Raw genomic sequence first — 24241 nt, 5'->3', positions numbered from 1 at the left:
CTTTTGACAAACTGAAGCCATGTGCCTTTTACTAAGGAGTGGCTTCCGTCTGGTCACTCTACCATATAGGGCTGATTGGTGGATTTCTGCAAAGATGGTTGTCCTTCTGGAAGGTTCTCCCCTGTCCACAGAGTACCTCTGGAGCTCTGAAAGAGTGACCATTGGATTTTTGGTCACCTCCCTGACTAAGGCTCTTCTTCCCCGATCGCTCAGTTTAGATGGCCGGGCAGCTCTAGGAAGAGTCCTGGTGGTTTCGAACTTCTTCCGCTTACGGATGATGGAGGCCACTGTGCTTATTGGGACCTTTAAAGCGGCAGAAATTTTTCTGTAACCTTTGTGCCTCGAGACAATCCTGTCTCGGAGGTCTACAGACAATTCCTTTAACTTCATGCTTGGTTTGTGCTCTGACATGAACTGTCAACTGTGGGACCTTATATAGACAGGTGTGTGCCTTTCCAAATCATGTCCAATCAACTGAATTTACCATAGGCAAATTGGTGGTATAAACCTACCTAACAGCAATGTGAAAAACTGGTGGAGAGCATGCCAAAACACATGAAAGCTGTAATTCCACCAAACTAGGGCAAAACTCACTTAGGCAGGTCTGTTCAAACAGTCATTGCTGAAGATTTAATTACCTCACCCAATTATCTTATTGCAGTGAAAACTCGACAACCAATTCCGTTTAATAATCCCTAACTAACTCTTACATAATTATAAGGGAAAATATTGGTTAGATTTTAATTTATCTATACTCATCAACAGAACAATAACTTGAAAGAAAGTTTGTGGAGATGCATAGAAGTTTGCCTTGGGTCTCATTAACTAACAGCACCCTTATTACAAGCTAATTTTTATTTTTATCCTAACTGAGAAGAAGGATGTGTCTATTCATACACAGTTCTCTATGTTGTGTGAATAAAAAGGAACTATCAATTTTTGTTTTGAAGTAAATGATTTAATAAGTAAAATGAATCAAAGTTGCATTACTAATAGTATTATCTCACCCTCTCGTTGGACAGCTCTGTATCTGTTTAAGTGTGTTGTTAAATGTTTGTGGTGTGTATGTATAAAATGTTATTTTCACAGCCAAAGGTAAACAATCTTTAAAAGCAGTTCATAATTACAGTATTTATCTGATTATTTACATACATTTTTAACAGGTAGAAATATTCCAACATTGCAGATGTGTAAGATAATTAGAAATACTTATAATCACCCACTAGTTAGGCTATTTGCCATTCTCAAATTTCCCATAGTGTGTGAATGGGTGTGTGAGTGAGTGTGTGTGTGTGTGTGTGTGCCTTGCGATGGATTAGCACCCTGTCCAGGGTGTAACCTGGCCCAAGCCTCCTGAGATAGGCTCCAGGTCCCCGCGACCCTTAATACAGGATAAAGCGGTATAGAAGATGAGTGAGTGAGTGATTATTACCAAATTTCTGTTGTCAGCTCTATGACATACAGTAGACAGTGCGTATAGATTTGGACCATAGTTTAATAAGTAGATAAAGTAAAAATAAACAAAGGAAGGTCTCATTTTTTTAATAAAACAGTACATCTTCAGAGATCTAGAACAGTTTATGCCTCGACTGGTCAAGCCTGTTTTTGTGGGGGGCGGGGAGCCTACTCAATATTGGATAGGAGGCCTTACTCTTATGGCTGATCGATGTATATACCAGCACTGTGGTAAGGACAGAAAAAGCTGAAACATTTTATTTAGATAGTTTTGCATAACTTTATTTATAATTCATTAGCAAAGCATATACATTAAAGCAAGATTATTTATGTAAAAACAAAATCCTTCTCTTTTCATTACAATACAAAAAGAGCAAACTGTCGAGCCAACTTTAGACTGGTTTTGAAATGTCCTGTGGTATTGTACATATATGATGGAGTCAGGAACAAAATAATGTTTAAAATTCCAGTATATGATTTTTAAATCATTACATTCTCTCATATACATTTGTTTTGGAATGGCTCCATTTTATTGTATTGGAATTTATTTATTTTTTTTCCAGAATGTGCAGAAAGTGCTTAGAGCTTTAAAATGTAGGGTGTAAAACCTAATAAAGTTACTTGGAATTCACTATGAAGATGTTAAAAAAAAAGTAATTAGCAATATTTATATCCATTAAAAAAAACACAACTTTCTTATTAAGAAAAAGCATCTTCCATTAAAGGAAAAAACAACAAGTTTCACTTAGAAATACTTTTTTTTTTACATAACTCATATAGAGTGACATTCACAGTAATGTTAAAAAAAATACACTACCACTATAATGTACATTTGTAGCTAAATATAACAAAAGTGATACCCAAAAATAGTAACTAAGATTGTAAAATATTAAAAACGTTTATCACAGTTTAGCTTATAGATCAGCAAATAATAATGAAATATAAACATTTTTAAAAAATGATTAATGTTATAACCCAGCAGAAATAAAACAATTCTTTTACGTGAAAAACAATGGGTACATGTGCTAACTATAAAAAAGGGAAAGATTGTCATTTTGTAACCCAAGTTGATAATGACAATTGCATCCACAATGTGAAACAGAGCCAGTTATGTAACAGAACTAGACTCCAGTTCTATTACATGTGTAATCAGATCACATGGAACAACTAATTTTCTTTACTTCTTTTAATTTCTACATGAAAAAAAACATGAGTCTAGGAGTTGTTCAAGTAAAGAAAGTAAACAAGCTACAAAAGGACCATAAGCCTTTACTGAAATAAGTTGGATAAATGTATACGTGTCTCTAAGCACTGACAATCCACAGTGCCAAATGAGTTTTTTGTTGTACCAGTCTATAGCTCAAGGTCCATGCCAAACCTCACTTTTTCACATTTCCTAGCTCAGGTTGTAAAGATAATGCAGTAAAGGTTACCTGCCATAACAAATGCAGACATACATAGTTCTTTAGGGTCAAGTATTTTTACCAGTAGATAAACGTTAGAGCAGCAGATTATTCTAGGCTTTTTTTTTTTTGTTGTTGCTGTTTGTTTTTAAGGCCCACCCATTACTTTGCAATGATAATTTTACATGTATGCTTTTTTCTGTTTGTTTGTTTTTTAAGCTGCCCAAAAACCTTCAGCAGTATGAAAATGTGTTGAGCTGCTGGAGCTGAAACACTGAGATACATGCTGAGAAGTAGCCTAGTACACTATTAAATCCATAAGACAAGTAAAAATGATCGGTGTTGATTTAGGACCATGCAGAACCATACCATCATCACAAAGCATCTGCTTTTTAGTGACTTTTTTCAAAAGCCAAGTCTGCAGTGTCCACTTCACTCTTCTTAGCTTCTCTCTCCCAAGAGTAATACCATAGCGTTTAAAATCCCAGCTCCTTTTTGAGCTCAAAGTATGCATCAAATCTGGCTATGGCGTAGTCCTGTTAGGATGAGGAAGAAATAAAAAAAAGGGAACAAAGCTGGTGGTGAGAAACCAGACAATGTGCACCATGGGTTTTCTAATAACCCTAAATATATACACACTTATAGTTTTGTAGGTACTGATGAACTGTAATGTGCTGTGGATTGTCCTCTTTATGTATTGCTGAAAGCATTGCAGATTGTTACACTTTCTAAGTAAATATTTGTAGCAAACTGCATGCAATTTTGTCATGCCAGCCTGAACGGACAAATATTTGTTTTTTGGTCAGGGTTGTCAGGCATTAACCATTTGTATACACAACTGTGTTCGTTTAATAAAATAGTTTGCTTCCTAATGCAGTCAGTGTGCACTGTATTATTTTGCTTACAATTCAAATTTAGAATCTTGTCTAAATCTTCCATAAATGTTTATTGCAAATAAACATAAATAAACACAAAAACTCACCAGGTAGCCAAACTCAATAGTGGATAGTCTCGCCTGAATTATAGACCACAGGCCCCAAAAAAAATGTGACGCGAGGGCAAACCTAAGACCAAAGAAAGATTTATTTCACATATTGTGGAAGTCATGTGACTGAAAAAAAGCTAAGGCCCCGATTTGAAGCCTCTTCCTGGAAATGCACAGTGTTCTTGGATAAGCTCCAAATAGTTGCTCAATCTCAAACTGCCTCTTTACTGTAATATGGAGGCCCAGAAAGGGTAAAGCTATATTTTTCAACAATATCACAGTCTACTATTTAACTATTTTAAATGAATAAAAAAACAAAATTAAGCCCCATTTTACAATTACATTTAAGAATTTGGCAGAAGCTCTTATTCATTTGTTTTACATCACTGTTTTGGAGCAATTATAAACCAAAAACTGAGCTTCTTTTAATTTTAATTTAACCAAGAGATGCCTCATAATTATAATTTTATACACTCTATGACTTTATATCTACAATAAAATCTGCCATGCAATAACATTTGTCAATCTAATCTAAGCAGACTGAGAAAAAGATCCAAGCAATGTAAATATGTTTACCTGTTAACTTCCACCAACATGTTCTCTTTCATTTTCAGCTGGACTTCCTCACTCAAGTTTGCCATGCTGGGGTCATATTCAGACAGGTAACTTTTAAAGAAATGCATCTAGATAGAAGAGTATATTCGTTTTAATGACATTCTTTAAAGCAATTCCTTACTCTATGTTTACATTGAACACAATTTTTTAAGATTGAATTCCCTTTTTTTCAAGAATACATGATCCTTTAACAATGCTAGTTTAAAATATATGGTTTATTGAAAATTATACAAATATGTGTTTGATTAATTGGGTTACATCACGCTGCAACATGCATATTTCTATCTACCATAGTATTTTACTGTGTTCAACTGCACCAGATTTTAATATTTCCCTTCCATATTTCATACCTGCTGAGCTTTGTTTGGATAGTTCTTGGTATTGGAACTAAAAAATGGAAATGTGTCACAGTTGTAGTCATACATCCATTCACAAAAGAAGTTTCCTATGTCGAATCCTCTGTAAAACAAAAAGTTGCCCATTTAAATAAAAAACATGCACAGTCCATAGTAAACATTCCCGCATGGTTTCCCATCTACTATACATTGTTTCTGAAGTCTACATGAAGTGCTAATCTGCTGGCAGGGCACTCAAAGCTCAGCAGGCCTTTCATGCGAGCCTCAACGCTGCTGTGGAAACCAAACAAAAGACTCGTCTTAAGACTGTGTTCACCCGTCTCTAATGTTTCACTGGAACAATAAAACTTTCCTTGTGTTTTTCATGGCACAGGGGACCATCTTGGAGGCAAAACTGAAAAAAATACCATGCCTGCCAATGACTAGCTTTTTTAAGCCTTTAACTCTTAAAGCTACCCATTTTCTCCAATGTATCCTTGACCGGCTACTGAGCTATGCATTTCTAAACAAGGATGTCCATGGATTCTGGGTAAAATTCCATCTTGTGCTGGAACATAGAGGGAACATAAGGCCTAGACAAAAATATTTTGACTGGCCTGTTAGATGGCTTAGAGGGGTTTAAATGTCTATAAGTCTCTCTGAAACGAGAGTTTCTCTCCTACTATTTTAAACACATGAGACTGCCCTGGGATAACATAGACACAAATACAGAGAAAGGATTTTTGTATAGTCTCAGATCCAAATGATCAATATATCACTTCCATATCAAGCTTAGTTTACGAAAAAAAAGGTGGCATGAATCAAATATGTATCAAATGCAGCATTGACTTGAACCAACCTTTTACAAGCACGTAGGTATCTGCTTATGGAAACCTAAACTACAATGAGACATACAGACCTGTAGTTGTAGCTGCTGTACTCAAAGTCAATCAGCATAAGCCTCTGCTTTTCCATATTTTCCCGGCCACTTAGAAGAAGGATGTTTCCTGCAAGCAGTAAGGAAATACTTTAAAAATATTACATATATGCTCAAAAACTCATAATTTATAGGGAAAAAAGTTATATATATATATATATATATATATATATATATATATATAATACATAGGCTACCTTCTTGCAAATCATTGTGACAAAAAACAACAGGAGATTGGGTGGATTCCAGGAGACACCTACACACACAATAATTATATCTCATCTCATGTGTAGCACAGCAGTACTGTTTCAGTGACAATTACAGAGTTTTCTAAATCAGTGAGTATTAAATAAGATTTTATAAAATTTTTTTACCTGAGATTCTCCATCTCCTGAATCAGGTTGTAGCTCATAAGATGATTGAACTTATGGATGTGGATCTCTCTAGTAAAGGTCAGCCTTTGCACCTGATTCATGTATCTGCAATGTGGGCAGAGCACTATCAATGACCTTGAAACAGGAGAGTTCTGAGCCAAAAAGTCAGGCCATAAACATTCAACCAGTTACAGAGGTTTTCAAATACTTGAGTTTTCCCACCTGTTCACACTTTGTGTTCTGTTTCAGCCAGCAGACACCTACAAAGACATTTGAGCCAAATAATCCATGTTCTATAAAGCTCCATAAACTGTCATAGGTGGGTTTGGCGTTAATATAAAAAGATTTGGTTTGGTTGGTGGGCAAAAACATTGAATTGGGAGCCTTTGACTACAAAATTTGGATCTGATTACACAAATCTTTTTTAATGTACTTTAAAATTGCCCTTTAGGTAGACAATCTAGCAGATTGTCAGACTTCCCAAATCTCATTCCAACAGGCTATTGTTTTATAACCCTAACCGAATCATACAGCCATTTTTTACTCTCTTTAACAACTCTGACAGAAGCACTTTTTCCACAGTCAAGTTAAGAGTAAAATGCAGATAAAATTTATTGACAGTGTTCTAGTGTTTGGCTTTTACCATTACAGGTTTCTTTCATAAAAATGCTTACCTCATTGATAAGTTAAAAGTAACACCCAAAAGCAATAGTTAATCTATTGTTTACATACAGGTAAATTAAAAGTAGATGAATTGAAATATGATATGCTGCTAAAAGCACTGAAAACACAGGTGCAGTGTCACTCACTTTTCCATTGTACCAAACAGCCATTTGGGCTCTTTGTTAAAAGGCATCCTCATCTTGTGGAACTTAGCAATTTTCTCTGCAATCTCGGCAGATAAACTGGGAATTCCCAGTTCCTCTGTGGCAAGCCTGCGGCTCTGTGTAGACAGAAAAGTAGGATTGATATATAGTATTGATTAATGCTATCTGGAAACCATTTAATGTATTTTTTTCTGACATTTAGTCTGCATTCCCTTTAAAATTAATCAATGGTCAGTGCATATGAATATGCTGACACACAAGTTCACTTAGGCAAACTAAATATATTGGTCCTGCCCATTTGATTTTGATTCCTTACGAGCAAATATAAGCAAAAATAAACCACTTCATCATCATGAGTAATAAGTCAGTCATCGACACACAAGCATTCATAGACGTCAGCATTTTCTGATCAATGAAATTCCATACTGTACGACTCACCGGGACATACTGTTCCAGTCTCCCCTGGGGGAATATGCCATAGAGCTTAGGCCCGAGCTTCCTCTCTGCCAGAATGGCAAACATCACACTTTCCAGGATCATTGCTTCAGTTCCCTGTAAAAAAGTAAAAATATACACATCATTTAACAAACACACACTCATCATCTTTACAATCAAACATAAAGGGCAAACTATTTATTTATTAGTTTATTAGTTCATTACTAAGTAACTAAGTTACCATGTTATAATAAAAAAGAATCCAAATTCTTATACACTATTAATGTGCGTTCAATTTTAAAATTTCGATAGTGGAATTAAAATATTTATTTAATTTTTTTAATAAAATGGTAGCTTAGAAGTTGGAACTCATTATTACATTATTCACTAATTATAATTATGCCTGTTTAACTAGGAATGACATCAGGATGTTTTTTAATATCCTAAAAAAGGATCAGTGAAGGTTCAGTTCCAAAATGTTCAGTGATTTAAATGACAAATACACTGGTATGCTTGATGATCTAAGAGTAGAAAAAAATGCACTATATCACTTCCATGTGATGAAGGAAGCTTACTTCCCCAAAACACTATCATAGTCACATGTTGTTTAAGGAAAATTCCACTGAAATAACAATAATGTGTTTATGCACTGATAAACAGACTGTATTATCTAACATGTTATTTTTGTGTCATTCTTGATGTTGTCAATGCAGGACTTAAATCTGAAGTAAAAATTTAGTGGTCTAAGTTTTTTTTTTTTAAGAAAATTAAAGTTAAATGCAATTATCCTTTTCTTGGTCCCATTTGTCATCCAACAGCTTGCTAAATGAATCATTAACTATAGAGTGGCCATCAGCATTGTGTTGGTTTGCTTTAATGTCTGCAGATTCATTCTCCAATATACACAGATCAGAATAATTAACCATATAGTAAATGTAACCGGGCTCTTATCTACAAGGCAATATTTATCTTGTTGTTTTTTTTATTGATACAGAAGCTGAGCCAAGTCTGAGTCACATATCATGGCCTTAGTAGTTGTGACGTAAAGTTGTGAGGTAGGTTCTAAGTTTTCGTCTTTCGTCCACATGGAACCTCATAGTACTAAGGTCAAAAAGTATCATTGCACTACAATGTTGTAAGGCAAAACATTTTCTTCACTAATAATCACACAGAAAACTTCATCCTCTAAGGCTAACCAGAATCTATTATATACACAACACCATCAATTTTTTTTAGCAATGTTGTTAGCTTAGACTATTTTTTCCCTTTCTGTGAGTGTGGATTCTATCATTTACAGTAAAATTTTAATTTTGAGCATTTGTATCTTTATGTCTACCATTATTAGTCTAATCTACTAATTATCATTATTGCAGAACTAAGATTTATAGTTGACTACAGGTCTACAATAACAAAGGACATTTGTTAATTATTATGTAATAATATATAATAAATAGCCCAGTGAGCATTCTTTAGTTTCTCATTATAAACGATCAACAAACACACACATGCTCACCACCTACACACACACGCACACACAGAGAGAAACACTCTATGATCAAGAAAATCTTGAAACGTTTTTTAATCTAGATCCATACACATGAACCTTTCTTGCTTTTTTTATTAACCATAGTTTCCCTTCAATTTATAGTTGGAATGAATTGTGATAAATTGCTGCTCTTGCCAGGGACTACAGACTAAAATCATCCTTACAGCTAAACCCCTATTAATAGACCTTAGCTCATTGAGCAATATTATTTTCATACACATTTTTATGATCAAATTAAAATTAATTGGATTAAACATAAAGAAAACAAAGAAAACACATATAGGTAAAATATTTATATTTTTGCCATGAATGACCATTGCTTTGTTTCTCTGAGCAATACCTGCTCCCTTAATTGTTTGATTTTTTGCTCTCTCTCTCTCTCTCTCTCTCTCTCTCTCAATGACTAAGCAGCGAATGTCATGTGTCTTCGGGGCAGGGCAACAGCTGGGGATTTTCCATTGCTACATGCCGAGTAGAACACAAGCCACAACTGGATTACTAATGTAAATACAACTACTTATTAACTTATTGAGCTAAAAATGGCCAACAACATGCAGCAAGCAGTAACGATCTAGCACGGTGTCATGACTAACTAGGAGTTACGATCGTTTTGTTTAAAGGTGGCACAAAAAATGTGAGAGGATTGGGATATATTGACTGATCCAAACAAAGCAAATATAAGACATACACCCTGAACTAACACACGTGAAAGACAGGCACGTGAGCTACATGACACCAGACAGCAAGGGAAAAAGTGACAATAAGCTTTAAATAGGATCCAGGTATGGTGCCATTGCTGACTCTGAGAGTGTCAAGTGTGTAAAGACCAGTGTTGGATTTTGCAAAGTGAAGTCTCTAATGTCTGGTCAAAAGTATTATAATTTGTCAAAAAAAATTGTAATGATTCCTGATGGTTGACTTTGAATGGTACAATAAAACCACAGAAATTTTGTATGTTGTTTGCATTGTATCACAGGTGTGGCACATATTGGTCCTACAAGAAAAGACATTATGTGATCCTAAAAGATGTTTAGACTTTGAGTGACCATTCTCAAAATAAATGCCAAAATAACAAAAATCCCAGTTACTAAATAAAGCAATGCTTTTATGTCATATGTTACGTACCTGAAATTGTTTTTCTGTGTTTGACTGTCCGGAGTCTCCTTTATTACAGGACATCTAGCAATACAAGAAAAAGCAAAAAGCTGACCATAAGCACAACGTTTTTTTTGTTTGTTTGTTTTTTCGCTTTTCGACAGATCTTGACGAGGAGGTGACAACAGACCATGGAAAATTTCTGTTTAATAAAAAACAGCAAGAATTATAATTGGGTACGTTCTACCATATCTGATGCTACCATAAGAAAAATTTCAGCTAAACCAATAATGCTTTTACTGATTTACCTTTTTTTTTTTATAGTCAAACATATTAGTCAGTAACACCAGATATTCAATAATTAGGAATGTATGACTGGTTAATAGACATGAATCTAACACAGTTCTCTGTGAATCAGGAATTTATTAAGCAGCTTTATAGCTCCAATTATTAAAAAAAACAATGTTCCAGCTGACTGACATTTCTAAACTGTTTAAATGCTTTTAATAATGAAAACTCATTAGCTACTGTTTAAGAAGAAATTAATGTATCTAAGGTTTTTAGTAACTATGTTGTAACACACTACCACTTACAATGTACATTACCTCTTCCAAAGTACAAACATCTGTAAAATAAAGTTTTCCCTTTGCCTCTGACAATCTTGTGGAGATATATTCTTTCAATATTAAATTTACATATAACTACAGATAAGCTCACTTTAATTCAATTTCATGATTCTGACAGCAAAATCTTAGAGAAGTGTATTTTTGACTAACTAGCACCTGCCACATTTACAGCAATCATTTTTATTTACAGAACAGTCCATAGGGAATTTGCTGTGGTTTTACTATATGTGGTCTTAAGGTGGTTTGCATATAGTAATGGAAAAGTTGTCCACTAAAAATGCATTCCGTGTTAGTTTTGTAAATGTTATTAAACGTGTTGTGAGAATTTGTTTATAGGAAGCAGACAGAAGCAGACAGTATTTCTGACAACATCACATAAAAGAATCAAATGCCAAAAGATTAAAGCATTTGACATAATGGCGAGAACTTGGCTGACAGTGCTTTAGCTTCTGGGATCTAATACTGTACCGTGACTGGTATGGGTGGGTCACCTGGAAACAAGAGTGCTCAAGGCACGCTCCTTGGGCAAGCCTACGGCAAAGAAGACACGCAGGTACAGGCATGGAGGTACAGGCATCACCCAACAAAATACGGCATTCCTCATTCAAACACCAGCATGCATATGACAAACTCTCATACATACTACCTCTCTCACACATACATGTAATATAAAACATGTACACACTTCCCTTCATATTTTAAGAATACAAATACTATTTACCATCTATTATGGAGTTTAAACTCTTGGGATTCGAATTTCAAAATAAATGCATCTAAAACAGTGGTGAGATGATAAAACAAATCTGACCGGTTACTTTTAGTGAGTTGGAGTTGCTAAAACACAGAAAATGTAACACAGGGATTACAAAATTATCTAGGCTTAGATGTAGTTAGTGGAATATAACCAATATACCAATAGACACGTATCATCCTTACCTATTAATTATTAACTCACATTGAAAAGAATAATGTAGAGTGAAGAGGGGCATAATAAACCTAATGAGTTGACTATCAAATTTGATTAATTATTGATGCACTATTCTCTATGGACCTTTTTTTATGTCATTGTACAGACCTGTTGAGGTTTTTTTTTTCATAGTTGCTAGCTCCCTGGGGTGTGGTTATCTCTATACCTTCCACTGTAAAAAGGGGATATAGGCTTGTGGTGCACAATGATTTAACATGCCACACAGAATTGAATCATGGAGTGGGAAACACACCTGCAGTATTGCTCCATATAGGCGAAGCAGCACGGTTTTTGGCTCGTCCCCAATGCACTCCTTCTCTTCGGGTAATGCGCAGAGGAACAGCTTGTTGCTGAGACCCCCTCTGTCATAAACAAGTGTGGAGATTATATACTGTACGTATTTACACATAGATAGATAGATAGATAGATAGATAGATAGATAGATAGATAGATAGATAGATAGATAGATAGCATTGTAAAACAAAATGCACGTGACGCAGATCGTGAGTGCTGCTGATCTAGTACTTAAGGTTGGGTTAGGGAAAACCTCTCGCTGAGGAATGTGCATGCAGGAAGCCTACCTGATTACAGTTAACTGAAAATCCTCCTCCTCAATGCACTTCCAGGCTCCGTGCAGAAATTCTTTACACCACCGATACGCCTGGTGTTTGGTCTCATGGTCGGCTTCTTCATCTCGAAGAGCTTTGCAGGCAGGTTCGGTGTCAGGCTGGACCTGAAGCTCGTTCTCGGTCACCAGTAAACCCAGAGACATGGTAGGGGATGCGGACACGCCGTTGATGAATTTAGTCTTCATCTTTCTTTAATGTAGATAAACTCGAATTTATTTGATACAGAATATTATTTGCTGTGATTATTAGGACAGATAATACGTTTCTGCAACGCACAGATTTGACGAGCTGGTCTGCAGTGGTCGAGAGTGCGGTCGTTTAAGGTCTACGTGCTGACGAATAACTGCGTATGGCGCTTTACTGTCGTGTGAGACTTATTAAAGGAAACTGGTCGGAGCCTACGTCATCAGAGTCTCGTCTCTGATTGGACTATCCGTGCACGCCAACCCCACACCCAAGCTGCAATGGACGCCAAAGTAAAAATCCGGATCTAAATGTGATTTTCTTTCAAATGATACGACACCACAAGACCAAAGCCCGGTGTTCAGAACCATACAATGATTTTATCTAAAAAAGAAAAAGAAAAGAAAAAACATCACAATGCCACATATGTCGTCAAAATGCTAAACATAAAGTGTGGTATTGTGACGTATCTTGTAATAACAGGCCTGTGAATTTGATCAAGGCAAGACACGATCAGGGAAGGATGCATTAAACGTTTCTTCGAAAGAAAAATCACCCTTTAAGAAGCCAAGAAAATGAGGGAGAATTATACCTACAGGACCCTACTGGATTCCAACAATTGCTAAACAACAAAGAAGACGACATTTAAAATATACAGTGACTTGCAAAAGTATTCACCCCCTTGGCGTTTTTCATGTTTTGTTACAATATAACCTGTAAATTAAATGTTTTGTAAATCTGAATTTTATGTCATGGATCTGCACAAAAGAATATATAGAATGGACATATGATAAACAGAACGAGCAGCTCACCTCTCATACCTTCTAGTCCTATTCGTTCATTCTGTTGAATTTACTCCACTGCATAGCGTCTATAAAAGTCACGTGACAAAAGAACGAATGACTTGGACTAGAAGATTCGTTGAAAGCTGTTCAATTGTTTCCTGTGTACTGCACTGTATAGCGCCTATGGGAGTCACATAACAAAAGAACAAACAATTCAGACCAAAATGCTCAAAGGTAACTACTCATTTTTGTTTCCTGTACATAACCTTTTGCGCATGCGCGCCCAGTAGAAAATTAACTAATTACTCTCCGAGACTCCTTGTTCTTTTAAATCATTATAAAGACTCATTCAAAAAGAACGAATCATTTATGAACGACCAATCACTACTGTGCAACACCATTAAGCAAAAGGCATTACACCATGAACACCAAGGAGCTGCAGAGTTCTACAGCCATAAGCCATACAATAAGCCATACATTAGGCTTTATGGAAAAGTGGCAAAAAAAAAAACATTACTAAGTTTTAAAACAAAGAAGGCACATTTTGAGTTTGCCAAAAGACATGTGGACGGCTCCTCAAATGTATAAAGTAAGGTGCTCTGGTCAGATGAGACTAAAATGTAACTTTTCGGCCACCAAAGAAAACGCTATGTCTGGTACAAACCCAACACATCCCATCACCACAAGAACACCGTCCTAACAGTGAAACATGGTGGTGGCAGCATCAAGCTGTGGGGATGATTTTCAAACTGGGACAGGGAAACTGATCAGAGTCGAGGTAAAGATGGATGGTGCTAACTACAGGGATACTTGTTTCACTCTGCCTGTGATTTAAGACTAGGACGGAGGGTCACCTTCCAGCAGGACGATGACCGAAGCATACTGCTAAATCAATGGTCAAGTGATTTAAGGGGAAACGTTTAGATGTTTTAGAATGGCATAGTCAAACCCCAGACCTTAATGCAATTGAGAATCTGTGTTCATACTTGAAGATTGCTGTTCTTGCTGTAGAAGTTGCAGTGTTGAAATTTAGAAATGTATAGTGTTTATGTATGTATGTATGTATGTATATATGTATGTATGTATTTACTGTATGTTTGTATGTATGTAAGCTATGTATGTAAGTTATTATAGGTTGCCTTTCTGACATTTATTTTTACTTTAACACCTGCATGGATTTTGTCTTATGGTAACCAAAAGGAGCACTGGGTGGAGGCCTCTTTAAAGTCATTTAATAGGAATGCAATCTACACAAGCAACACAATAAAATATATCAACCATTTAAATAGATTGTAAGCCTGTAAGCTCCCCAACTATTGTCATAGTTCAGTAATACATAATTATATTTTACAGTCATCTTTGGGATTTGTACATTTAGTCCTTATGCACCAATTTTAAGGTTGATTTCTTTTTTTATTTTGGCGGATTTTGTAGATGGGTTGCGTCATAATTTTTTTTAAAAATCTCTACCAATTGTGAAGTGTTAAGTGTGCTTAAAGTTATACTCACACACTTATTAAATGTGGTGTATCCTGGCAAAAAGAAATGGAGTTTTCATCAACAGGAAAGCCGCATTTCAGCAACTGAAAGCTGTCTTTCTGCTATTCAGTTAAGTATCATCCCCTTAATTTCCTTCGACATAGCCAGGACCATGATGGAGAGAGCCTTGATATCCAAGCAATACTTGTGAGATTCTACAGTAAATTAAGTAACGAATAATATACCTCATGGTTCACAGATCAAACTAACAAAATCCCACCGGTGCAAAGCTTGCAAGCACCTACCACCAGGGGTGAATAATATAAAAAAATAGTAATTCCCAAAATCAACACTTGTCTTTGCAAGTACGTCAATCTGTCTCTTTGTGCTCTCACTTTTTTCTGTAAATAAGAGAGAGAGAGAAAGCGCGCATGTCTGTAATAAAGTATCAATAAGGTATCTATGTATGTTTACTTAGTCTCAAAATCTGAATCAGAAATACTTTTTTACTTGCAGATACTCTACTGCACACTTGTATCATGCAGTGACATGTTTTTGTTGTTCAAGTTAACTAGTTGTAGGAAGCACTTGTAAGAATGTGTGCATGCACATACATGCGTGTTACATGTGCAACAATTATTTTGGATGCACTGGATGGATTTGGGCGGCACGGTGGTGTAGTGGTTAGCATTGTCACCTTGCACCTCCAGGGTCTGGTAGTGTTAAGATGTACAGTATGTATGTATGTATGTATGTATGTATGTATGTATGTATGTATGTATGCAATTACAGTATTTACTGTATGTTTGTATGTATGAAAGCTATGTGTAAACAGGTTATTATTGGTTTCCTTTCCGACATTAGTTTTAATATGTGTACACTTCTTGTTTATTTCAATATGTGAACCTAAATAACTTCTTCCTCCATCATTACTTGTCTTGAATTTAGACCAGATGATGTATAATGTCCCATAAAATATGCAATATGCACACATTTCTCTTGCCTAAGATGAACCGTATTATAAAGGAATTTTCTTCCTCATTTCTCTGTATCTTCTTAATTCTTTCAAGACAATTAGAATCCAGGACACAGGAGGGTGGAAAGTGCTGACACAGACAGTGTAGGAGAGACTGACGGTAGTTAGAAATTACACGAAATGTTGGCAACTATTTTCAGTATCATGTCACTAAATTATGTCATGTGCTACTTTGCATATTGATAACATCATCACACAGTATTTGCATAGCAACTAGAAGAAGACAGAGATAGTAGTGTGCAAGTGGAAACCAAAAAACGGTCATTTCTGCCTGTGCAGCTGAAGCCAGGGAACCGAGGCTGGCACCATACTGGTACACTCAAAACAATTAGGTGTTGTTCTTAAAGCTCCAGTGTACAAAACTGCAAAAGAAATAAGACGTGAATTCAGCCACAATGCTGTCATAAATCTATAATTTAAAATATACATGTAGTATAGTGTAAAAAGTATTTACTTTGCCATTTTATTTTATTTTTTTTTTTTTTGATTAAATGTCTAGATAATATTTAGTCTGGATAATATTTATTGGAATAGGATGTAAAGAAATCATAACTTTATTACAGAATTATGTACTATTACAAGTGTGTACAATATGCTGAGAACATTTAAGAACATTTGTTTAAACAGACAGATAGCAAATATAAAATTTGTTGATGTAAATTTTAACTGTAATATTTACCCAGATATTCAATATGCAATGTAGCAGCAGTACAATACATTAAAATTGTACGGATGTAGAGTGTTCATTACTGTTCACATCAAACATCAGATTGATGTGACAGCGACTTTAATCATCTCTATTTTTTCCTTTGTTTTGCTCTATTCTCAACAAAGTGTCTCAACCCACAGTTTTGCACGGTATTTTATTTTTACTTCAATACCTGCATGGATTTTGTCTTATGGTAACCCAAAGGAGCATTGGGTGGAGGACTGTCTACTATTTAAAGTCATTTAAATGGAATGCAGTCTACACAAGTAACACAATAAAATATATCCACTATTTAAATAGATTGTAAGCCTGTAAGCTCCTCATATTGTACATAACTATTGTCATAGTTCAGTAATACATAGTTTTATAATACAGTCATCTTTGACATTTGTACATTTAGTCCTTATGCAATAATTACAAGGTTAATTTATTTATTATTATTTTTTATTGTGGCGGATTTTGTAGAAGGGTTGCGTCATAAAAAAGGGTGGTTACATTAAATCTCTACCAATTGTGGAGTGTAAAGTGTGCTTAAACTTACACAGACACACACTTATTAAATGTGGTGTGTCCTGGCAGAAAGAAATGGAGTTTTCATCAACAGGAAAGCTGCATTGTTGTTTTATGAAAAGCTGTCAAAAATAAAAGCAATTAGCAATTTAAAAATTGACAAGTCTTACGCTGGCTTCCTAGTCACCACCTTACACAGATTTTTTTTCCACTTTATGCCTAATTTCTTTCATTTGAGACCATTTCATCTAAAAATACTGTAGTGTAGTAATTAGGCAAAGTGCAGTTTGCCAGCATCTGATATTCGCAAATGCCACTGTTTTAATAAAAATAGTACAGGTAAATTTCTTCATACTAAGTAATTCTACAATACATTGCATTAATGTTCATATGAAATTGTCAGATTGTTTGGGATAGAGTTTGGGACTGAGGAAGTAATGGCGGAAGGAAGTTGTGTGTGATTGTGCTCTTTGTGGCACAGAGTGCTGGTAAGATCCGGGCCTTTTTAAGGCCCGGATCTTACCAGAAAGGAAATTAAAATAAGAAGCAAACTTCAGCCTGATACCTAGCTAATGTTGTGTTCAAACTTCTTCTAAACTGGATAGACTGAAGTACCTATGTAATAAAGAAATATGGGTGAAGGTATCTCTGAATTTAAGATAAAAAAAAATTGTAGACATAAAAACAAAATCCATGTCAATACACTCTCTAAATCATAATACCACGTAAAATCACGTAAACCTAAAGACTAACCATGAAACTAAACTTACTAAATAGCTGCTTTGTTTTATGCTCTAACTGTTGATTTACTGTTAGATTTCTTGTCCACCTTTGCTCTTGGTCCTTAGTTCTTATTTATGGCCTATGGCGGGGAACAAGGTGGGGTACACCCCGGACAGAGTTCAAACCCACAGAGCATAAGTACACACACACTTTACAGGCAATTTAAAAATGCCAGTCAAGTATATTAAAACTGAAATGTCTTTGAAATACAATATCTTTTTTTCCACAAGTTTCATCACTTTGATTTATTATTAAGAAACAGGGAAACAGATTACACAATCACTCAAAGCCTTTTTTAGACCTTGGATATGTAACATTTCTGGCTTCAGCAGTCCATAAAAGCTGTCTTTCTGCCATTCAGTCATGTATCACCACTTAATTTACTTAGACATAGCCAGGACCATGATGGAGAGAGCCTCGATATCCATGCAATACAAAAAGTAACGAATAATATACCTCATGGTTGACAGATCAATCTAACAAAATCCCACCTGTGCAGAGTTTTCCCACTTCACTTACAAACATCTACTACAACCAGGGGTGAATAATTAAAAAATAATAATAATAAATTCCCAAAATCAACACTTGTCTTTGCAAGTACCTGAATGTGTCTCTTTGTGCTCTTACTTTTTCCTGTAAATGAGAGACAGAGAGAGCATGTCTGTAATGAAGTATTAATAAAGTATTTATGTATGTTTACTTAGTCTCAAAATCTGAAACAGAAATACTTTTTTACTTGCAGATACTCTACTGCACACTTGTGTCGTGCAGAGGCATGTTTTTATGGTTCAAGTTAACTAGTTGTAGGATGCACACACATGTGCATTACATGTGCAAAAAAATATTTTGGATGCACTGGATGGATTTTTCCTCCAGCAGTCCAAAGATATGCAGTTTAGGCTAATTTGCATTCCCAAATTGCCTGTAGTGTTGCCTGAAGTCTGTCCAGGGTGTACCCTGTCTAAGCCTCCTGGGATAGGCTCCAGGTCCCGTGACCCTGAATATAGGATAAAGCGGTATAGAAGATGAGTGAGTGAGTGGATGGATTTGTTTGGGTTATGACAACGTCTTTAACAGTGTCACAGAAAGGGATTTGCCCTTTAAGCCCTTATTTTAACATCACAGTATTTAAAATTATCCCATTTTTACTACCTGCCAAAACACATAAGCGGTCCAACTGGCTGGGAAACCACCAAGTTGATTGATCGTTCCAACTGTACTGTACTTTAAATGTGATTGCAGTTCAGATTTGTTCAGTGTTGAATGTGATCTGTAATTATTTAAGCACATCAAAGCTGTGCATGTCTGAAGGCATTGAGCACAGCAACATTATACACCGATTAAGCATGACATTATATCCACCTGCCTAATATTGAGTAGGTTCCACCGTTTGCCACCATAACAGTGATGTGTGTTCTAAAACTTTTGTATCACAACCAGTATTAGACTTTATCAGTTTGATCTATGCCAGCGCTTCCATTGGATCAGACACCATGGGCCAGCCTTTGCTTCCTATGTGCATCAGTAAGCCTTGGCCACCCATAACCCACCGTTTTTTTTTCCTTGGATTTCTTTTGGCAGTTCCAGACCAATGCAGGCTGGCGAACCATTTTCAGTTTTACCATTCTGGGTAACCCGTTAAGATTGTTATGCACATCAGGCACCACCTACAATGCTATTATCAGCATTTTTGCAGACATGTTTTTTCCCCAATTACGAGCTTTGATGTGAAAAGTAAATAAAATTCTTGCCCTTACCTTACCTTACCAGTGCATATGTTTGTGCATTGCACTGCTACCACACGATAGAATAGCTGAATATCGACATAACAAATAGAATATCATTAAAGTTGTTTTAGTAATTTGTTTCAAAAAGTCAAATTCATATATTATTTAGTCATTACACACAGACTGATATTTCAAGTGTTTATTTATTTTAATTATGATGATCATGGCTTACAGCTAACCCAAATTTCAATATCTCAGAAAATTAGAATATTACTACTTAAGACCAATAAAAATATACTTTTAACACAGAAATCTTGGACTACTGAAAAGTATGAACATGAAGAGCACTTAATACTTGGTCGGGGTTTACTACAGCAATGTGGCATGGCATGGAGGTGATCAGTCTGTGGCACTGCTGAGGTGTTGTGGAAGCCCAGGTTACTCTGATATCATCCTTCAGCTCTTCTGCATTGTTGGGTCTGGTTTCTCCCATCTTCACGATACCTAATATATTCTCTAGGCGGTTTATGTTGGGTAAGTTTGCTTGACAATCAAGCACAGGGATACCATGGTACTTAAACCTTAAAGTAGGTATTAATACTTTTGGCAGTGTTGGCAGGTGCCAAGTCCTGCTGGAAAAATGAAATCAGCATCTCCATAAAACTGCTCAGCAGAGGAAAGTACAAAGTGCTTTTTAACTTCCTGGTAGAGGCCTGCGCTGACCTTGGACCTGATTAAACATAGTGGACCAGCAGATGACATGGCTTCCCAAACTACCACTGACTGCAAACTTTACACTGGATAAATGCAGAGGGTTGTGTCAGGAAGGGCATCCGACGTAAAAACATTTGCCAAATCAATGATGCGAATCACAAATATCATTTCCATACCGGATCGGTTCGGCCCGGGTTAACAACGACCGCCACCGGTGCTGTTGACCTACAGGGTGCCGGTGGAAATTGGGCTACTGTTGGTTGAAAAAGGAGAAGAGGAAGGCGTGTTTAAAAGCAGAAAGAGAAAAGGAAAGGCAAGAGTTTAGGAGTGATAGTAGGGACTTTGAATGTTGGGACCATGACAGGGAAGGCAAGAGAGTTAGTTGATATGATGCAGAGAAGGAAGGTGGATATACTGTGCGTCCAGGAGACCAGGTGGAAAAGTAGCAAGGCTAGAAGCTTAGGATCAGGGTTCAAATTGTTTTACCATGGTGTGGATAGGAAAAGAAATGGAGTAGGAGTTATCCTGAAAGAGTCCCAAGTCTGGATAAATGCAGAGGGTTGTGTCAGGAAGGGCATCCGACGTAAAAACATTACAGGGTGCCAAGAAAGGAGCTGTGGTATTGTATGAGGAAGTCTGGAGTGGTAGAGAAGTATGTTAGAGTGGTGCAGGACATGTATGAGAGCTGTAAGACAGTGGTGAGATGTGCTGTAGGTGTGACAGAAGAGTTCAAGGTGGAGGTGGGTCTGCATCAAGGATCGGCTCTAAGCCCCTTTTTGTTTGCTCTGGTGATGGACAGGATGACAGATGAGGTAAGACAGGAGTCCCCATGGACTATGATGTTTGCAGATGACATTGTGCTCTGTAGCGAGAGCAGGGAACAGGCAGCAAGCAAGCAAGACGGAGTACATGTGTGTAAATGAGAGGGACCCAGGAGGATCGGTGAGGCTACAGGGAGCAGAGGTAAAGAAGGTGCAGGATTTTAAGTACTTGGGGTCAACGGTCCAGAGCAACGGAGAGTGTGGAAAGGAGGTGAAGAGGCGGGTACAGGCAGGTTGAAATGGGTGGTGAAAAGTGTCAGGTGTGTTGTGCGATAAAAGAATATCAGCGAGAATGAAAGGAAAGGTGTACAGGACAGTGGTGAGACCAGCGATGCTCTACGGCTTAGAGACAGTGGCGCTGAAGAAAAGACAGGAGGCAGAGTTAGAGGTAGCAGAGCTGAAGATGTTGAGGTTCTCTTTGGGAGTGACAAGGATGGATAGGATTAAGAATGAGTTTATCAGAGGGACAACCCACGTTAGATGTTTTGGAGATAAAGTCAGAGAGGCCAGATTGAGGTGGTTTGGACATGTTCAGAGGAGAGATTGTGAATATATCGGTAGATGAATGCTGAGTTTGGAACTGCCAGGCAGGAGGTCTAGAGGAAGACCAAAGAGGAGATTTATGGATGCAGTGAGGGAGGACATGAAGTTAGTTGGTGTGAGAGAAGAGGATGCAGAGGATAGGGGTAGATGGAGGCAAATGATTCGCTGTGGCGACCCCTGAAAGGGAACAGCCGAAAGACAAAGAAGAAGAAGAAGTTATCCTGAAAGAGGAGTTTGTTAGGAATGTTCTAGAGGTGAAAAGAGTATCAGACACGTTGATGAGTATGAAGGTGGATATTGAAGGGGTAATGTTAAATGTTGTTAGTGGCTATGCCCCACAGGTAGGATGTGAGTTAAAAGAGAAGGAGACATTCTGGAGTAAGTTAGATTAAGTGATGCAGAGCATCCCCAGAGGTGAGAGAGTGGTGATTGGTGCAGACTTCAATGGATATGTTGGGGAAGGGAACAGAGGTGATGAAAATGTGATGGGCAGGTTTGGTCTTCAGGACAGGAATGTAGAAGGACAGATGGTGGTGGACTTTGCAAAGAGAATGGAAATGGCAGTAGTAAATACTTTCTTCCAGAAAAGGCAGAAACATACGGTGACATACAGTGGTGTGAAAAACTATTTGCCCCCTTCCTGATTTCTTATTCTTTTGCATGTTTGTCACACTTAAATGTTTCTGATCATCAAACACATTTAACTATTAGTCAAAGATAACACAAGTAAACACAAAATGCAGTTTTTAAATGATGGTTTTTATTATTTAGGGAGAAGAAAAATCAAAACCTACATGGTCTGTGTGAAAAAGTAATTGCCCCCTGAACCTAATAACTGGTTGGGCCACCCTTAGCAGCAATAACTGCAATCAAGCGTTTGCGATAACTTGCAACGAGTCTTTTACAGCGCTCTGGAGGAATTTTGGCGCACTCATCTTTGCAGATTTGTTGTAATTCAGCTTTATTTAAGGGTTTTCTAGCATGAACCGCCTTTTTAAGGTCATGCCACAACATCTCAATAGGATTCAGGTCAGGACTTTAACTAGGCCACTCCAAAGTCTTCATTTTGTTTTTCTTCAGCCATTCAGAGGTGGATCGCTTCATCTTGAGTTGATGAACAGATGGCTGGACATTCTCCTTCAGTCTTGGCAATCATTGAGATGTTTTTTAGCAAAATTGAGACTAGCCTTAATGTTCTTTTTGCTTAAAAGTGGTTTGCGCCTTGGAAATCTGCCATGCAGGCCGTTTTTGCCCAGTCTCTTTCTTATGGTGGAGTCATGAACACTGACCTTAATTGAGGCAAGTGAGGCCTGCAGTTCTTTAGATGTTGTCCTGGGGTCTTTTGTGGCCTCTCGGATGAGTTGTCTCTGCGCTCTTGGGATAATTTTGGTCGGCCGGCCACTCCTGGGAAGGTTCACCACTGTTCCATGTTTTTGCCATTGTGGATAATGGCTCTCACTGTGGTTCGCTGGAGTCCCAAAGCTTTAGAAATGGCTTTATAACCTTTACCAGACTGATAGCTCTCAATTACTTTTGAGATCTTAATTTCATTTTTTCCTGAATGTCTTTGGATCTTGGCATGATGTCTAGCTTTTGAGGTGCTTTTGGTCTACTTCTCTGTGTCAGGTAGCTCCTATTTAAGTGATTTCTTGATTGAAACAGGTGTGGCAGTAATCAGGCCTGGGGGTGACTACAGAAATTGAACTCAGGTGTGATAAATTTATAAATTAAGTTATTTTTTTTAACAAGGGGGGCAATCACTTTTTATACACAGGGCCATGTAGATTTGGAGTTTTTTTTCTCCCTTAATAACGTAAACCTTCATTTAAAAACTGCATTTTGTGTTCAATTATGTTATCTTTGACTAATAGTTAACGCTTTTTGATGAGCAGGAACATTTAAGTGTGACAAACATGCAAAAGAATAAGAAATCAGGAAGGGGGCAAATAGTTTTTCACACCACTGTATAAAAGTGGAGGCAGAAGCACTCAGGTAGTCTACATCTTGTGTCGACATTATAATCTGAAAAAGATTGATGACTGCAAAGTGTTGGTAGGGGAGAGTGTAGCCAGACAACATAGAATGGTGGTGTGTAAAATAACCCTGGTGGTGAGGAAGGTGAAAAGGACAAAGGCAGAGTAGAGGACAAATTAGTGGAAGCCGGGAAAGGAAGAATGTTGTGTAGTCTTCAGGGAGAAGTTGAGAAAGGCTATGGGTGGTCAGGATATGCTTTTAGTTGACTGGACAACTACAGCCGATTTGATCAGGCAGACAGGTAGGAGGGTACTTGGTGTATCAGCAGGTAAGGCAAAAGTGGACAAGGAGACTTGGTGGTGGAACGAGGAAGTCCAGGAGTGTATACAGGGAAAGAGGCTAGCTAAGAAGAAGTGGTAGTAGTCCTCTGAGAGGTGGAGGTATGCTCTGGAAAGCAGAGGAATGAAAGTTAGCCGCAGTAAGACGGAATACATGCGGGTAAATGAGAGGAACCCAAGAGGAACGGTGAGGATACATGGAGCAGAGGTAAAGAAGGTGCAGGACGTTAAGTACTTGGGGTCAACGGTCCAGAGCAACAGAGAGTGTGGAAAGGTGGTGAAGAGGCGGGTACAGGCAGCTGGAATGAGTGGAGAAAAGTTTCAGGTGTGTTGTGCGATAAAAGAGTATCAGCGAATAAGAAAGGAAAGGTGTAGAGGACAATGATGAGACCAGCGATGCTCTACGGCTT

At 37.2% G+C, this 24241-nt stretch overlaps 1 protein-coding gene across 1 annotated transcript; it reads right to left on the bottom strand.

Moving 5' to 3' along the window:
- Positions 1 to 1721: 1721 nt before the first annotated feature.
- chka (choline kinase alpha) lies at positions 1722 to 12586 on the bottom strand. The gene is made up of 12 exons (XM_053500150.1): positions 12182 to 12586; positions 11854 to 11962; positions 10038 to 10091; positions 7370 to 7483; positions 6914 to 7047; positions 6105 to 6209; positions 5928 to 5986; positions 5713 to 5800; positions 4809 to 4917; positions 4420 to 4526; positions 3841 to 3922; positions 1722 to 3394 (listed from the first exon to the last, which is right to left on the bottom strand). Exons 1-12 carry the CDS (start codon positions 12412 to 12414, stop codon positions 3335 to 3337), a joined length of 1254 nt encoding a protein of 417 aa, XP_053356125.1. The 5' UTR covers positions 12415 to 12586; the 3' UTR covers positions 1722 to 3334.
- Positions 12587 to 24241: the final 11655 nt, after the last annotated feature.

The sequence above is a fragment of the Clarias gariepinus genome, chromosome 7 (assembly GCF_024256425.1).
Source record: "Clarias gariepinus isolate MV-2021 ecotype Netherlands chromosome 7, CGAR_prim_01v2, whole genome shotgun sequence".
In the NCBI taxonomy this organism is placed as follows: Eukaryota; Metazoa; Chordata; class Actinopteri; order Siluriformes; family Clariidae; genus Clarias; species Clarias gariepinus.
Note: the sequence above shows the minus strand (reverse complement) of the source record. Positions and strands in the feature narration are given on the sequence as shown.

Excerpts from the sequence above, each read along its gene's own strand:
- chka (XM_053500150.1), bottom strand. The coding sequence starts at position 12,414 with ATGAAGACTAAATTCATCAACGGCGTGTCCGCATCCCCTACCATGTCT. Across the intron at positions 4,918-5,712 it reads TACAGCAGCTACAACTACAG|AGGATTCGACATAGGAAACT; the intron begins GTCTGTATGTCT and ends TTTGTTTTACAG. Across the intron at positions 3,395-3,840 it reads CTATTGAGTTTGGCTACCTG|GACTACGCCATAGCCAGATT; the intron begins GTGAGTTTTTGT and ends TCATCCTAACAG.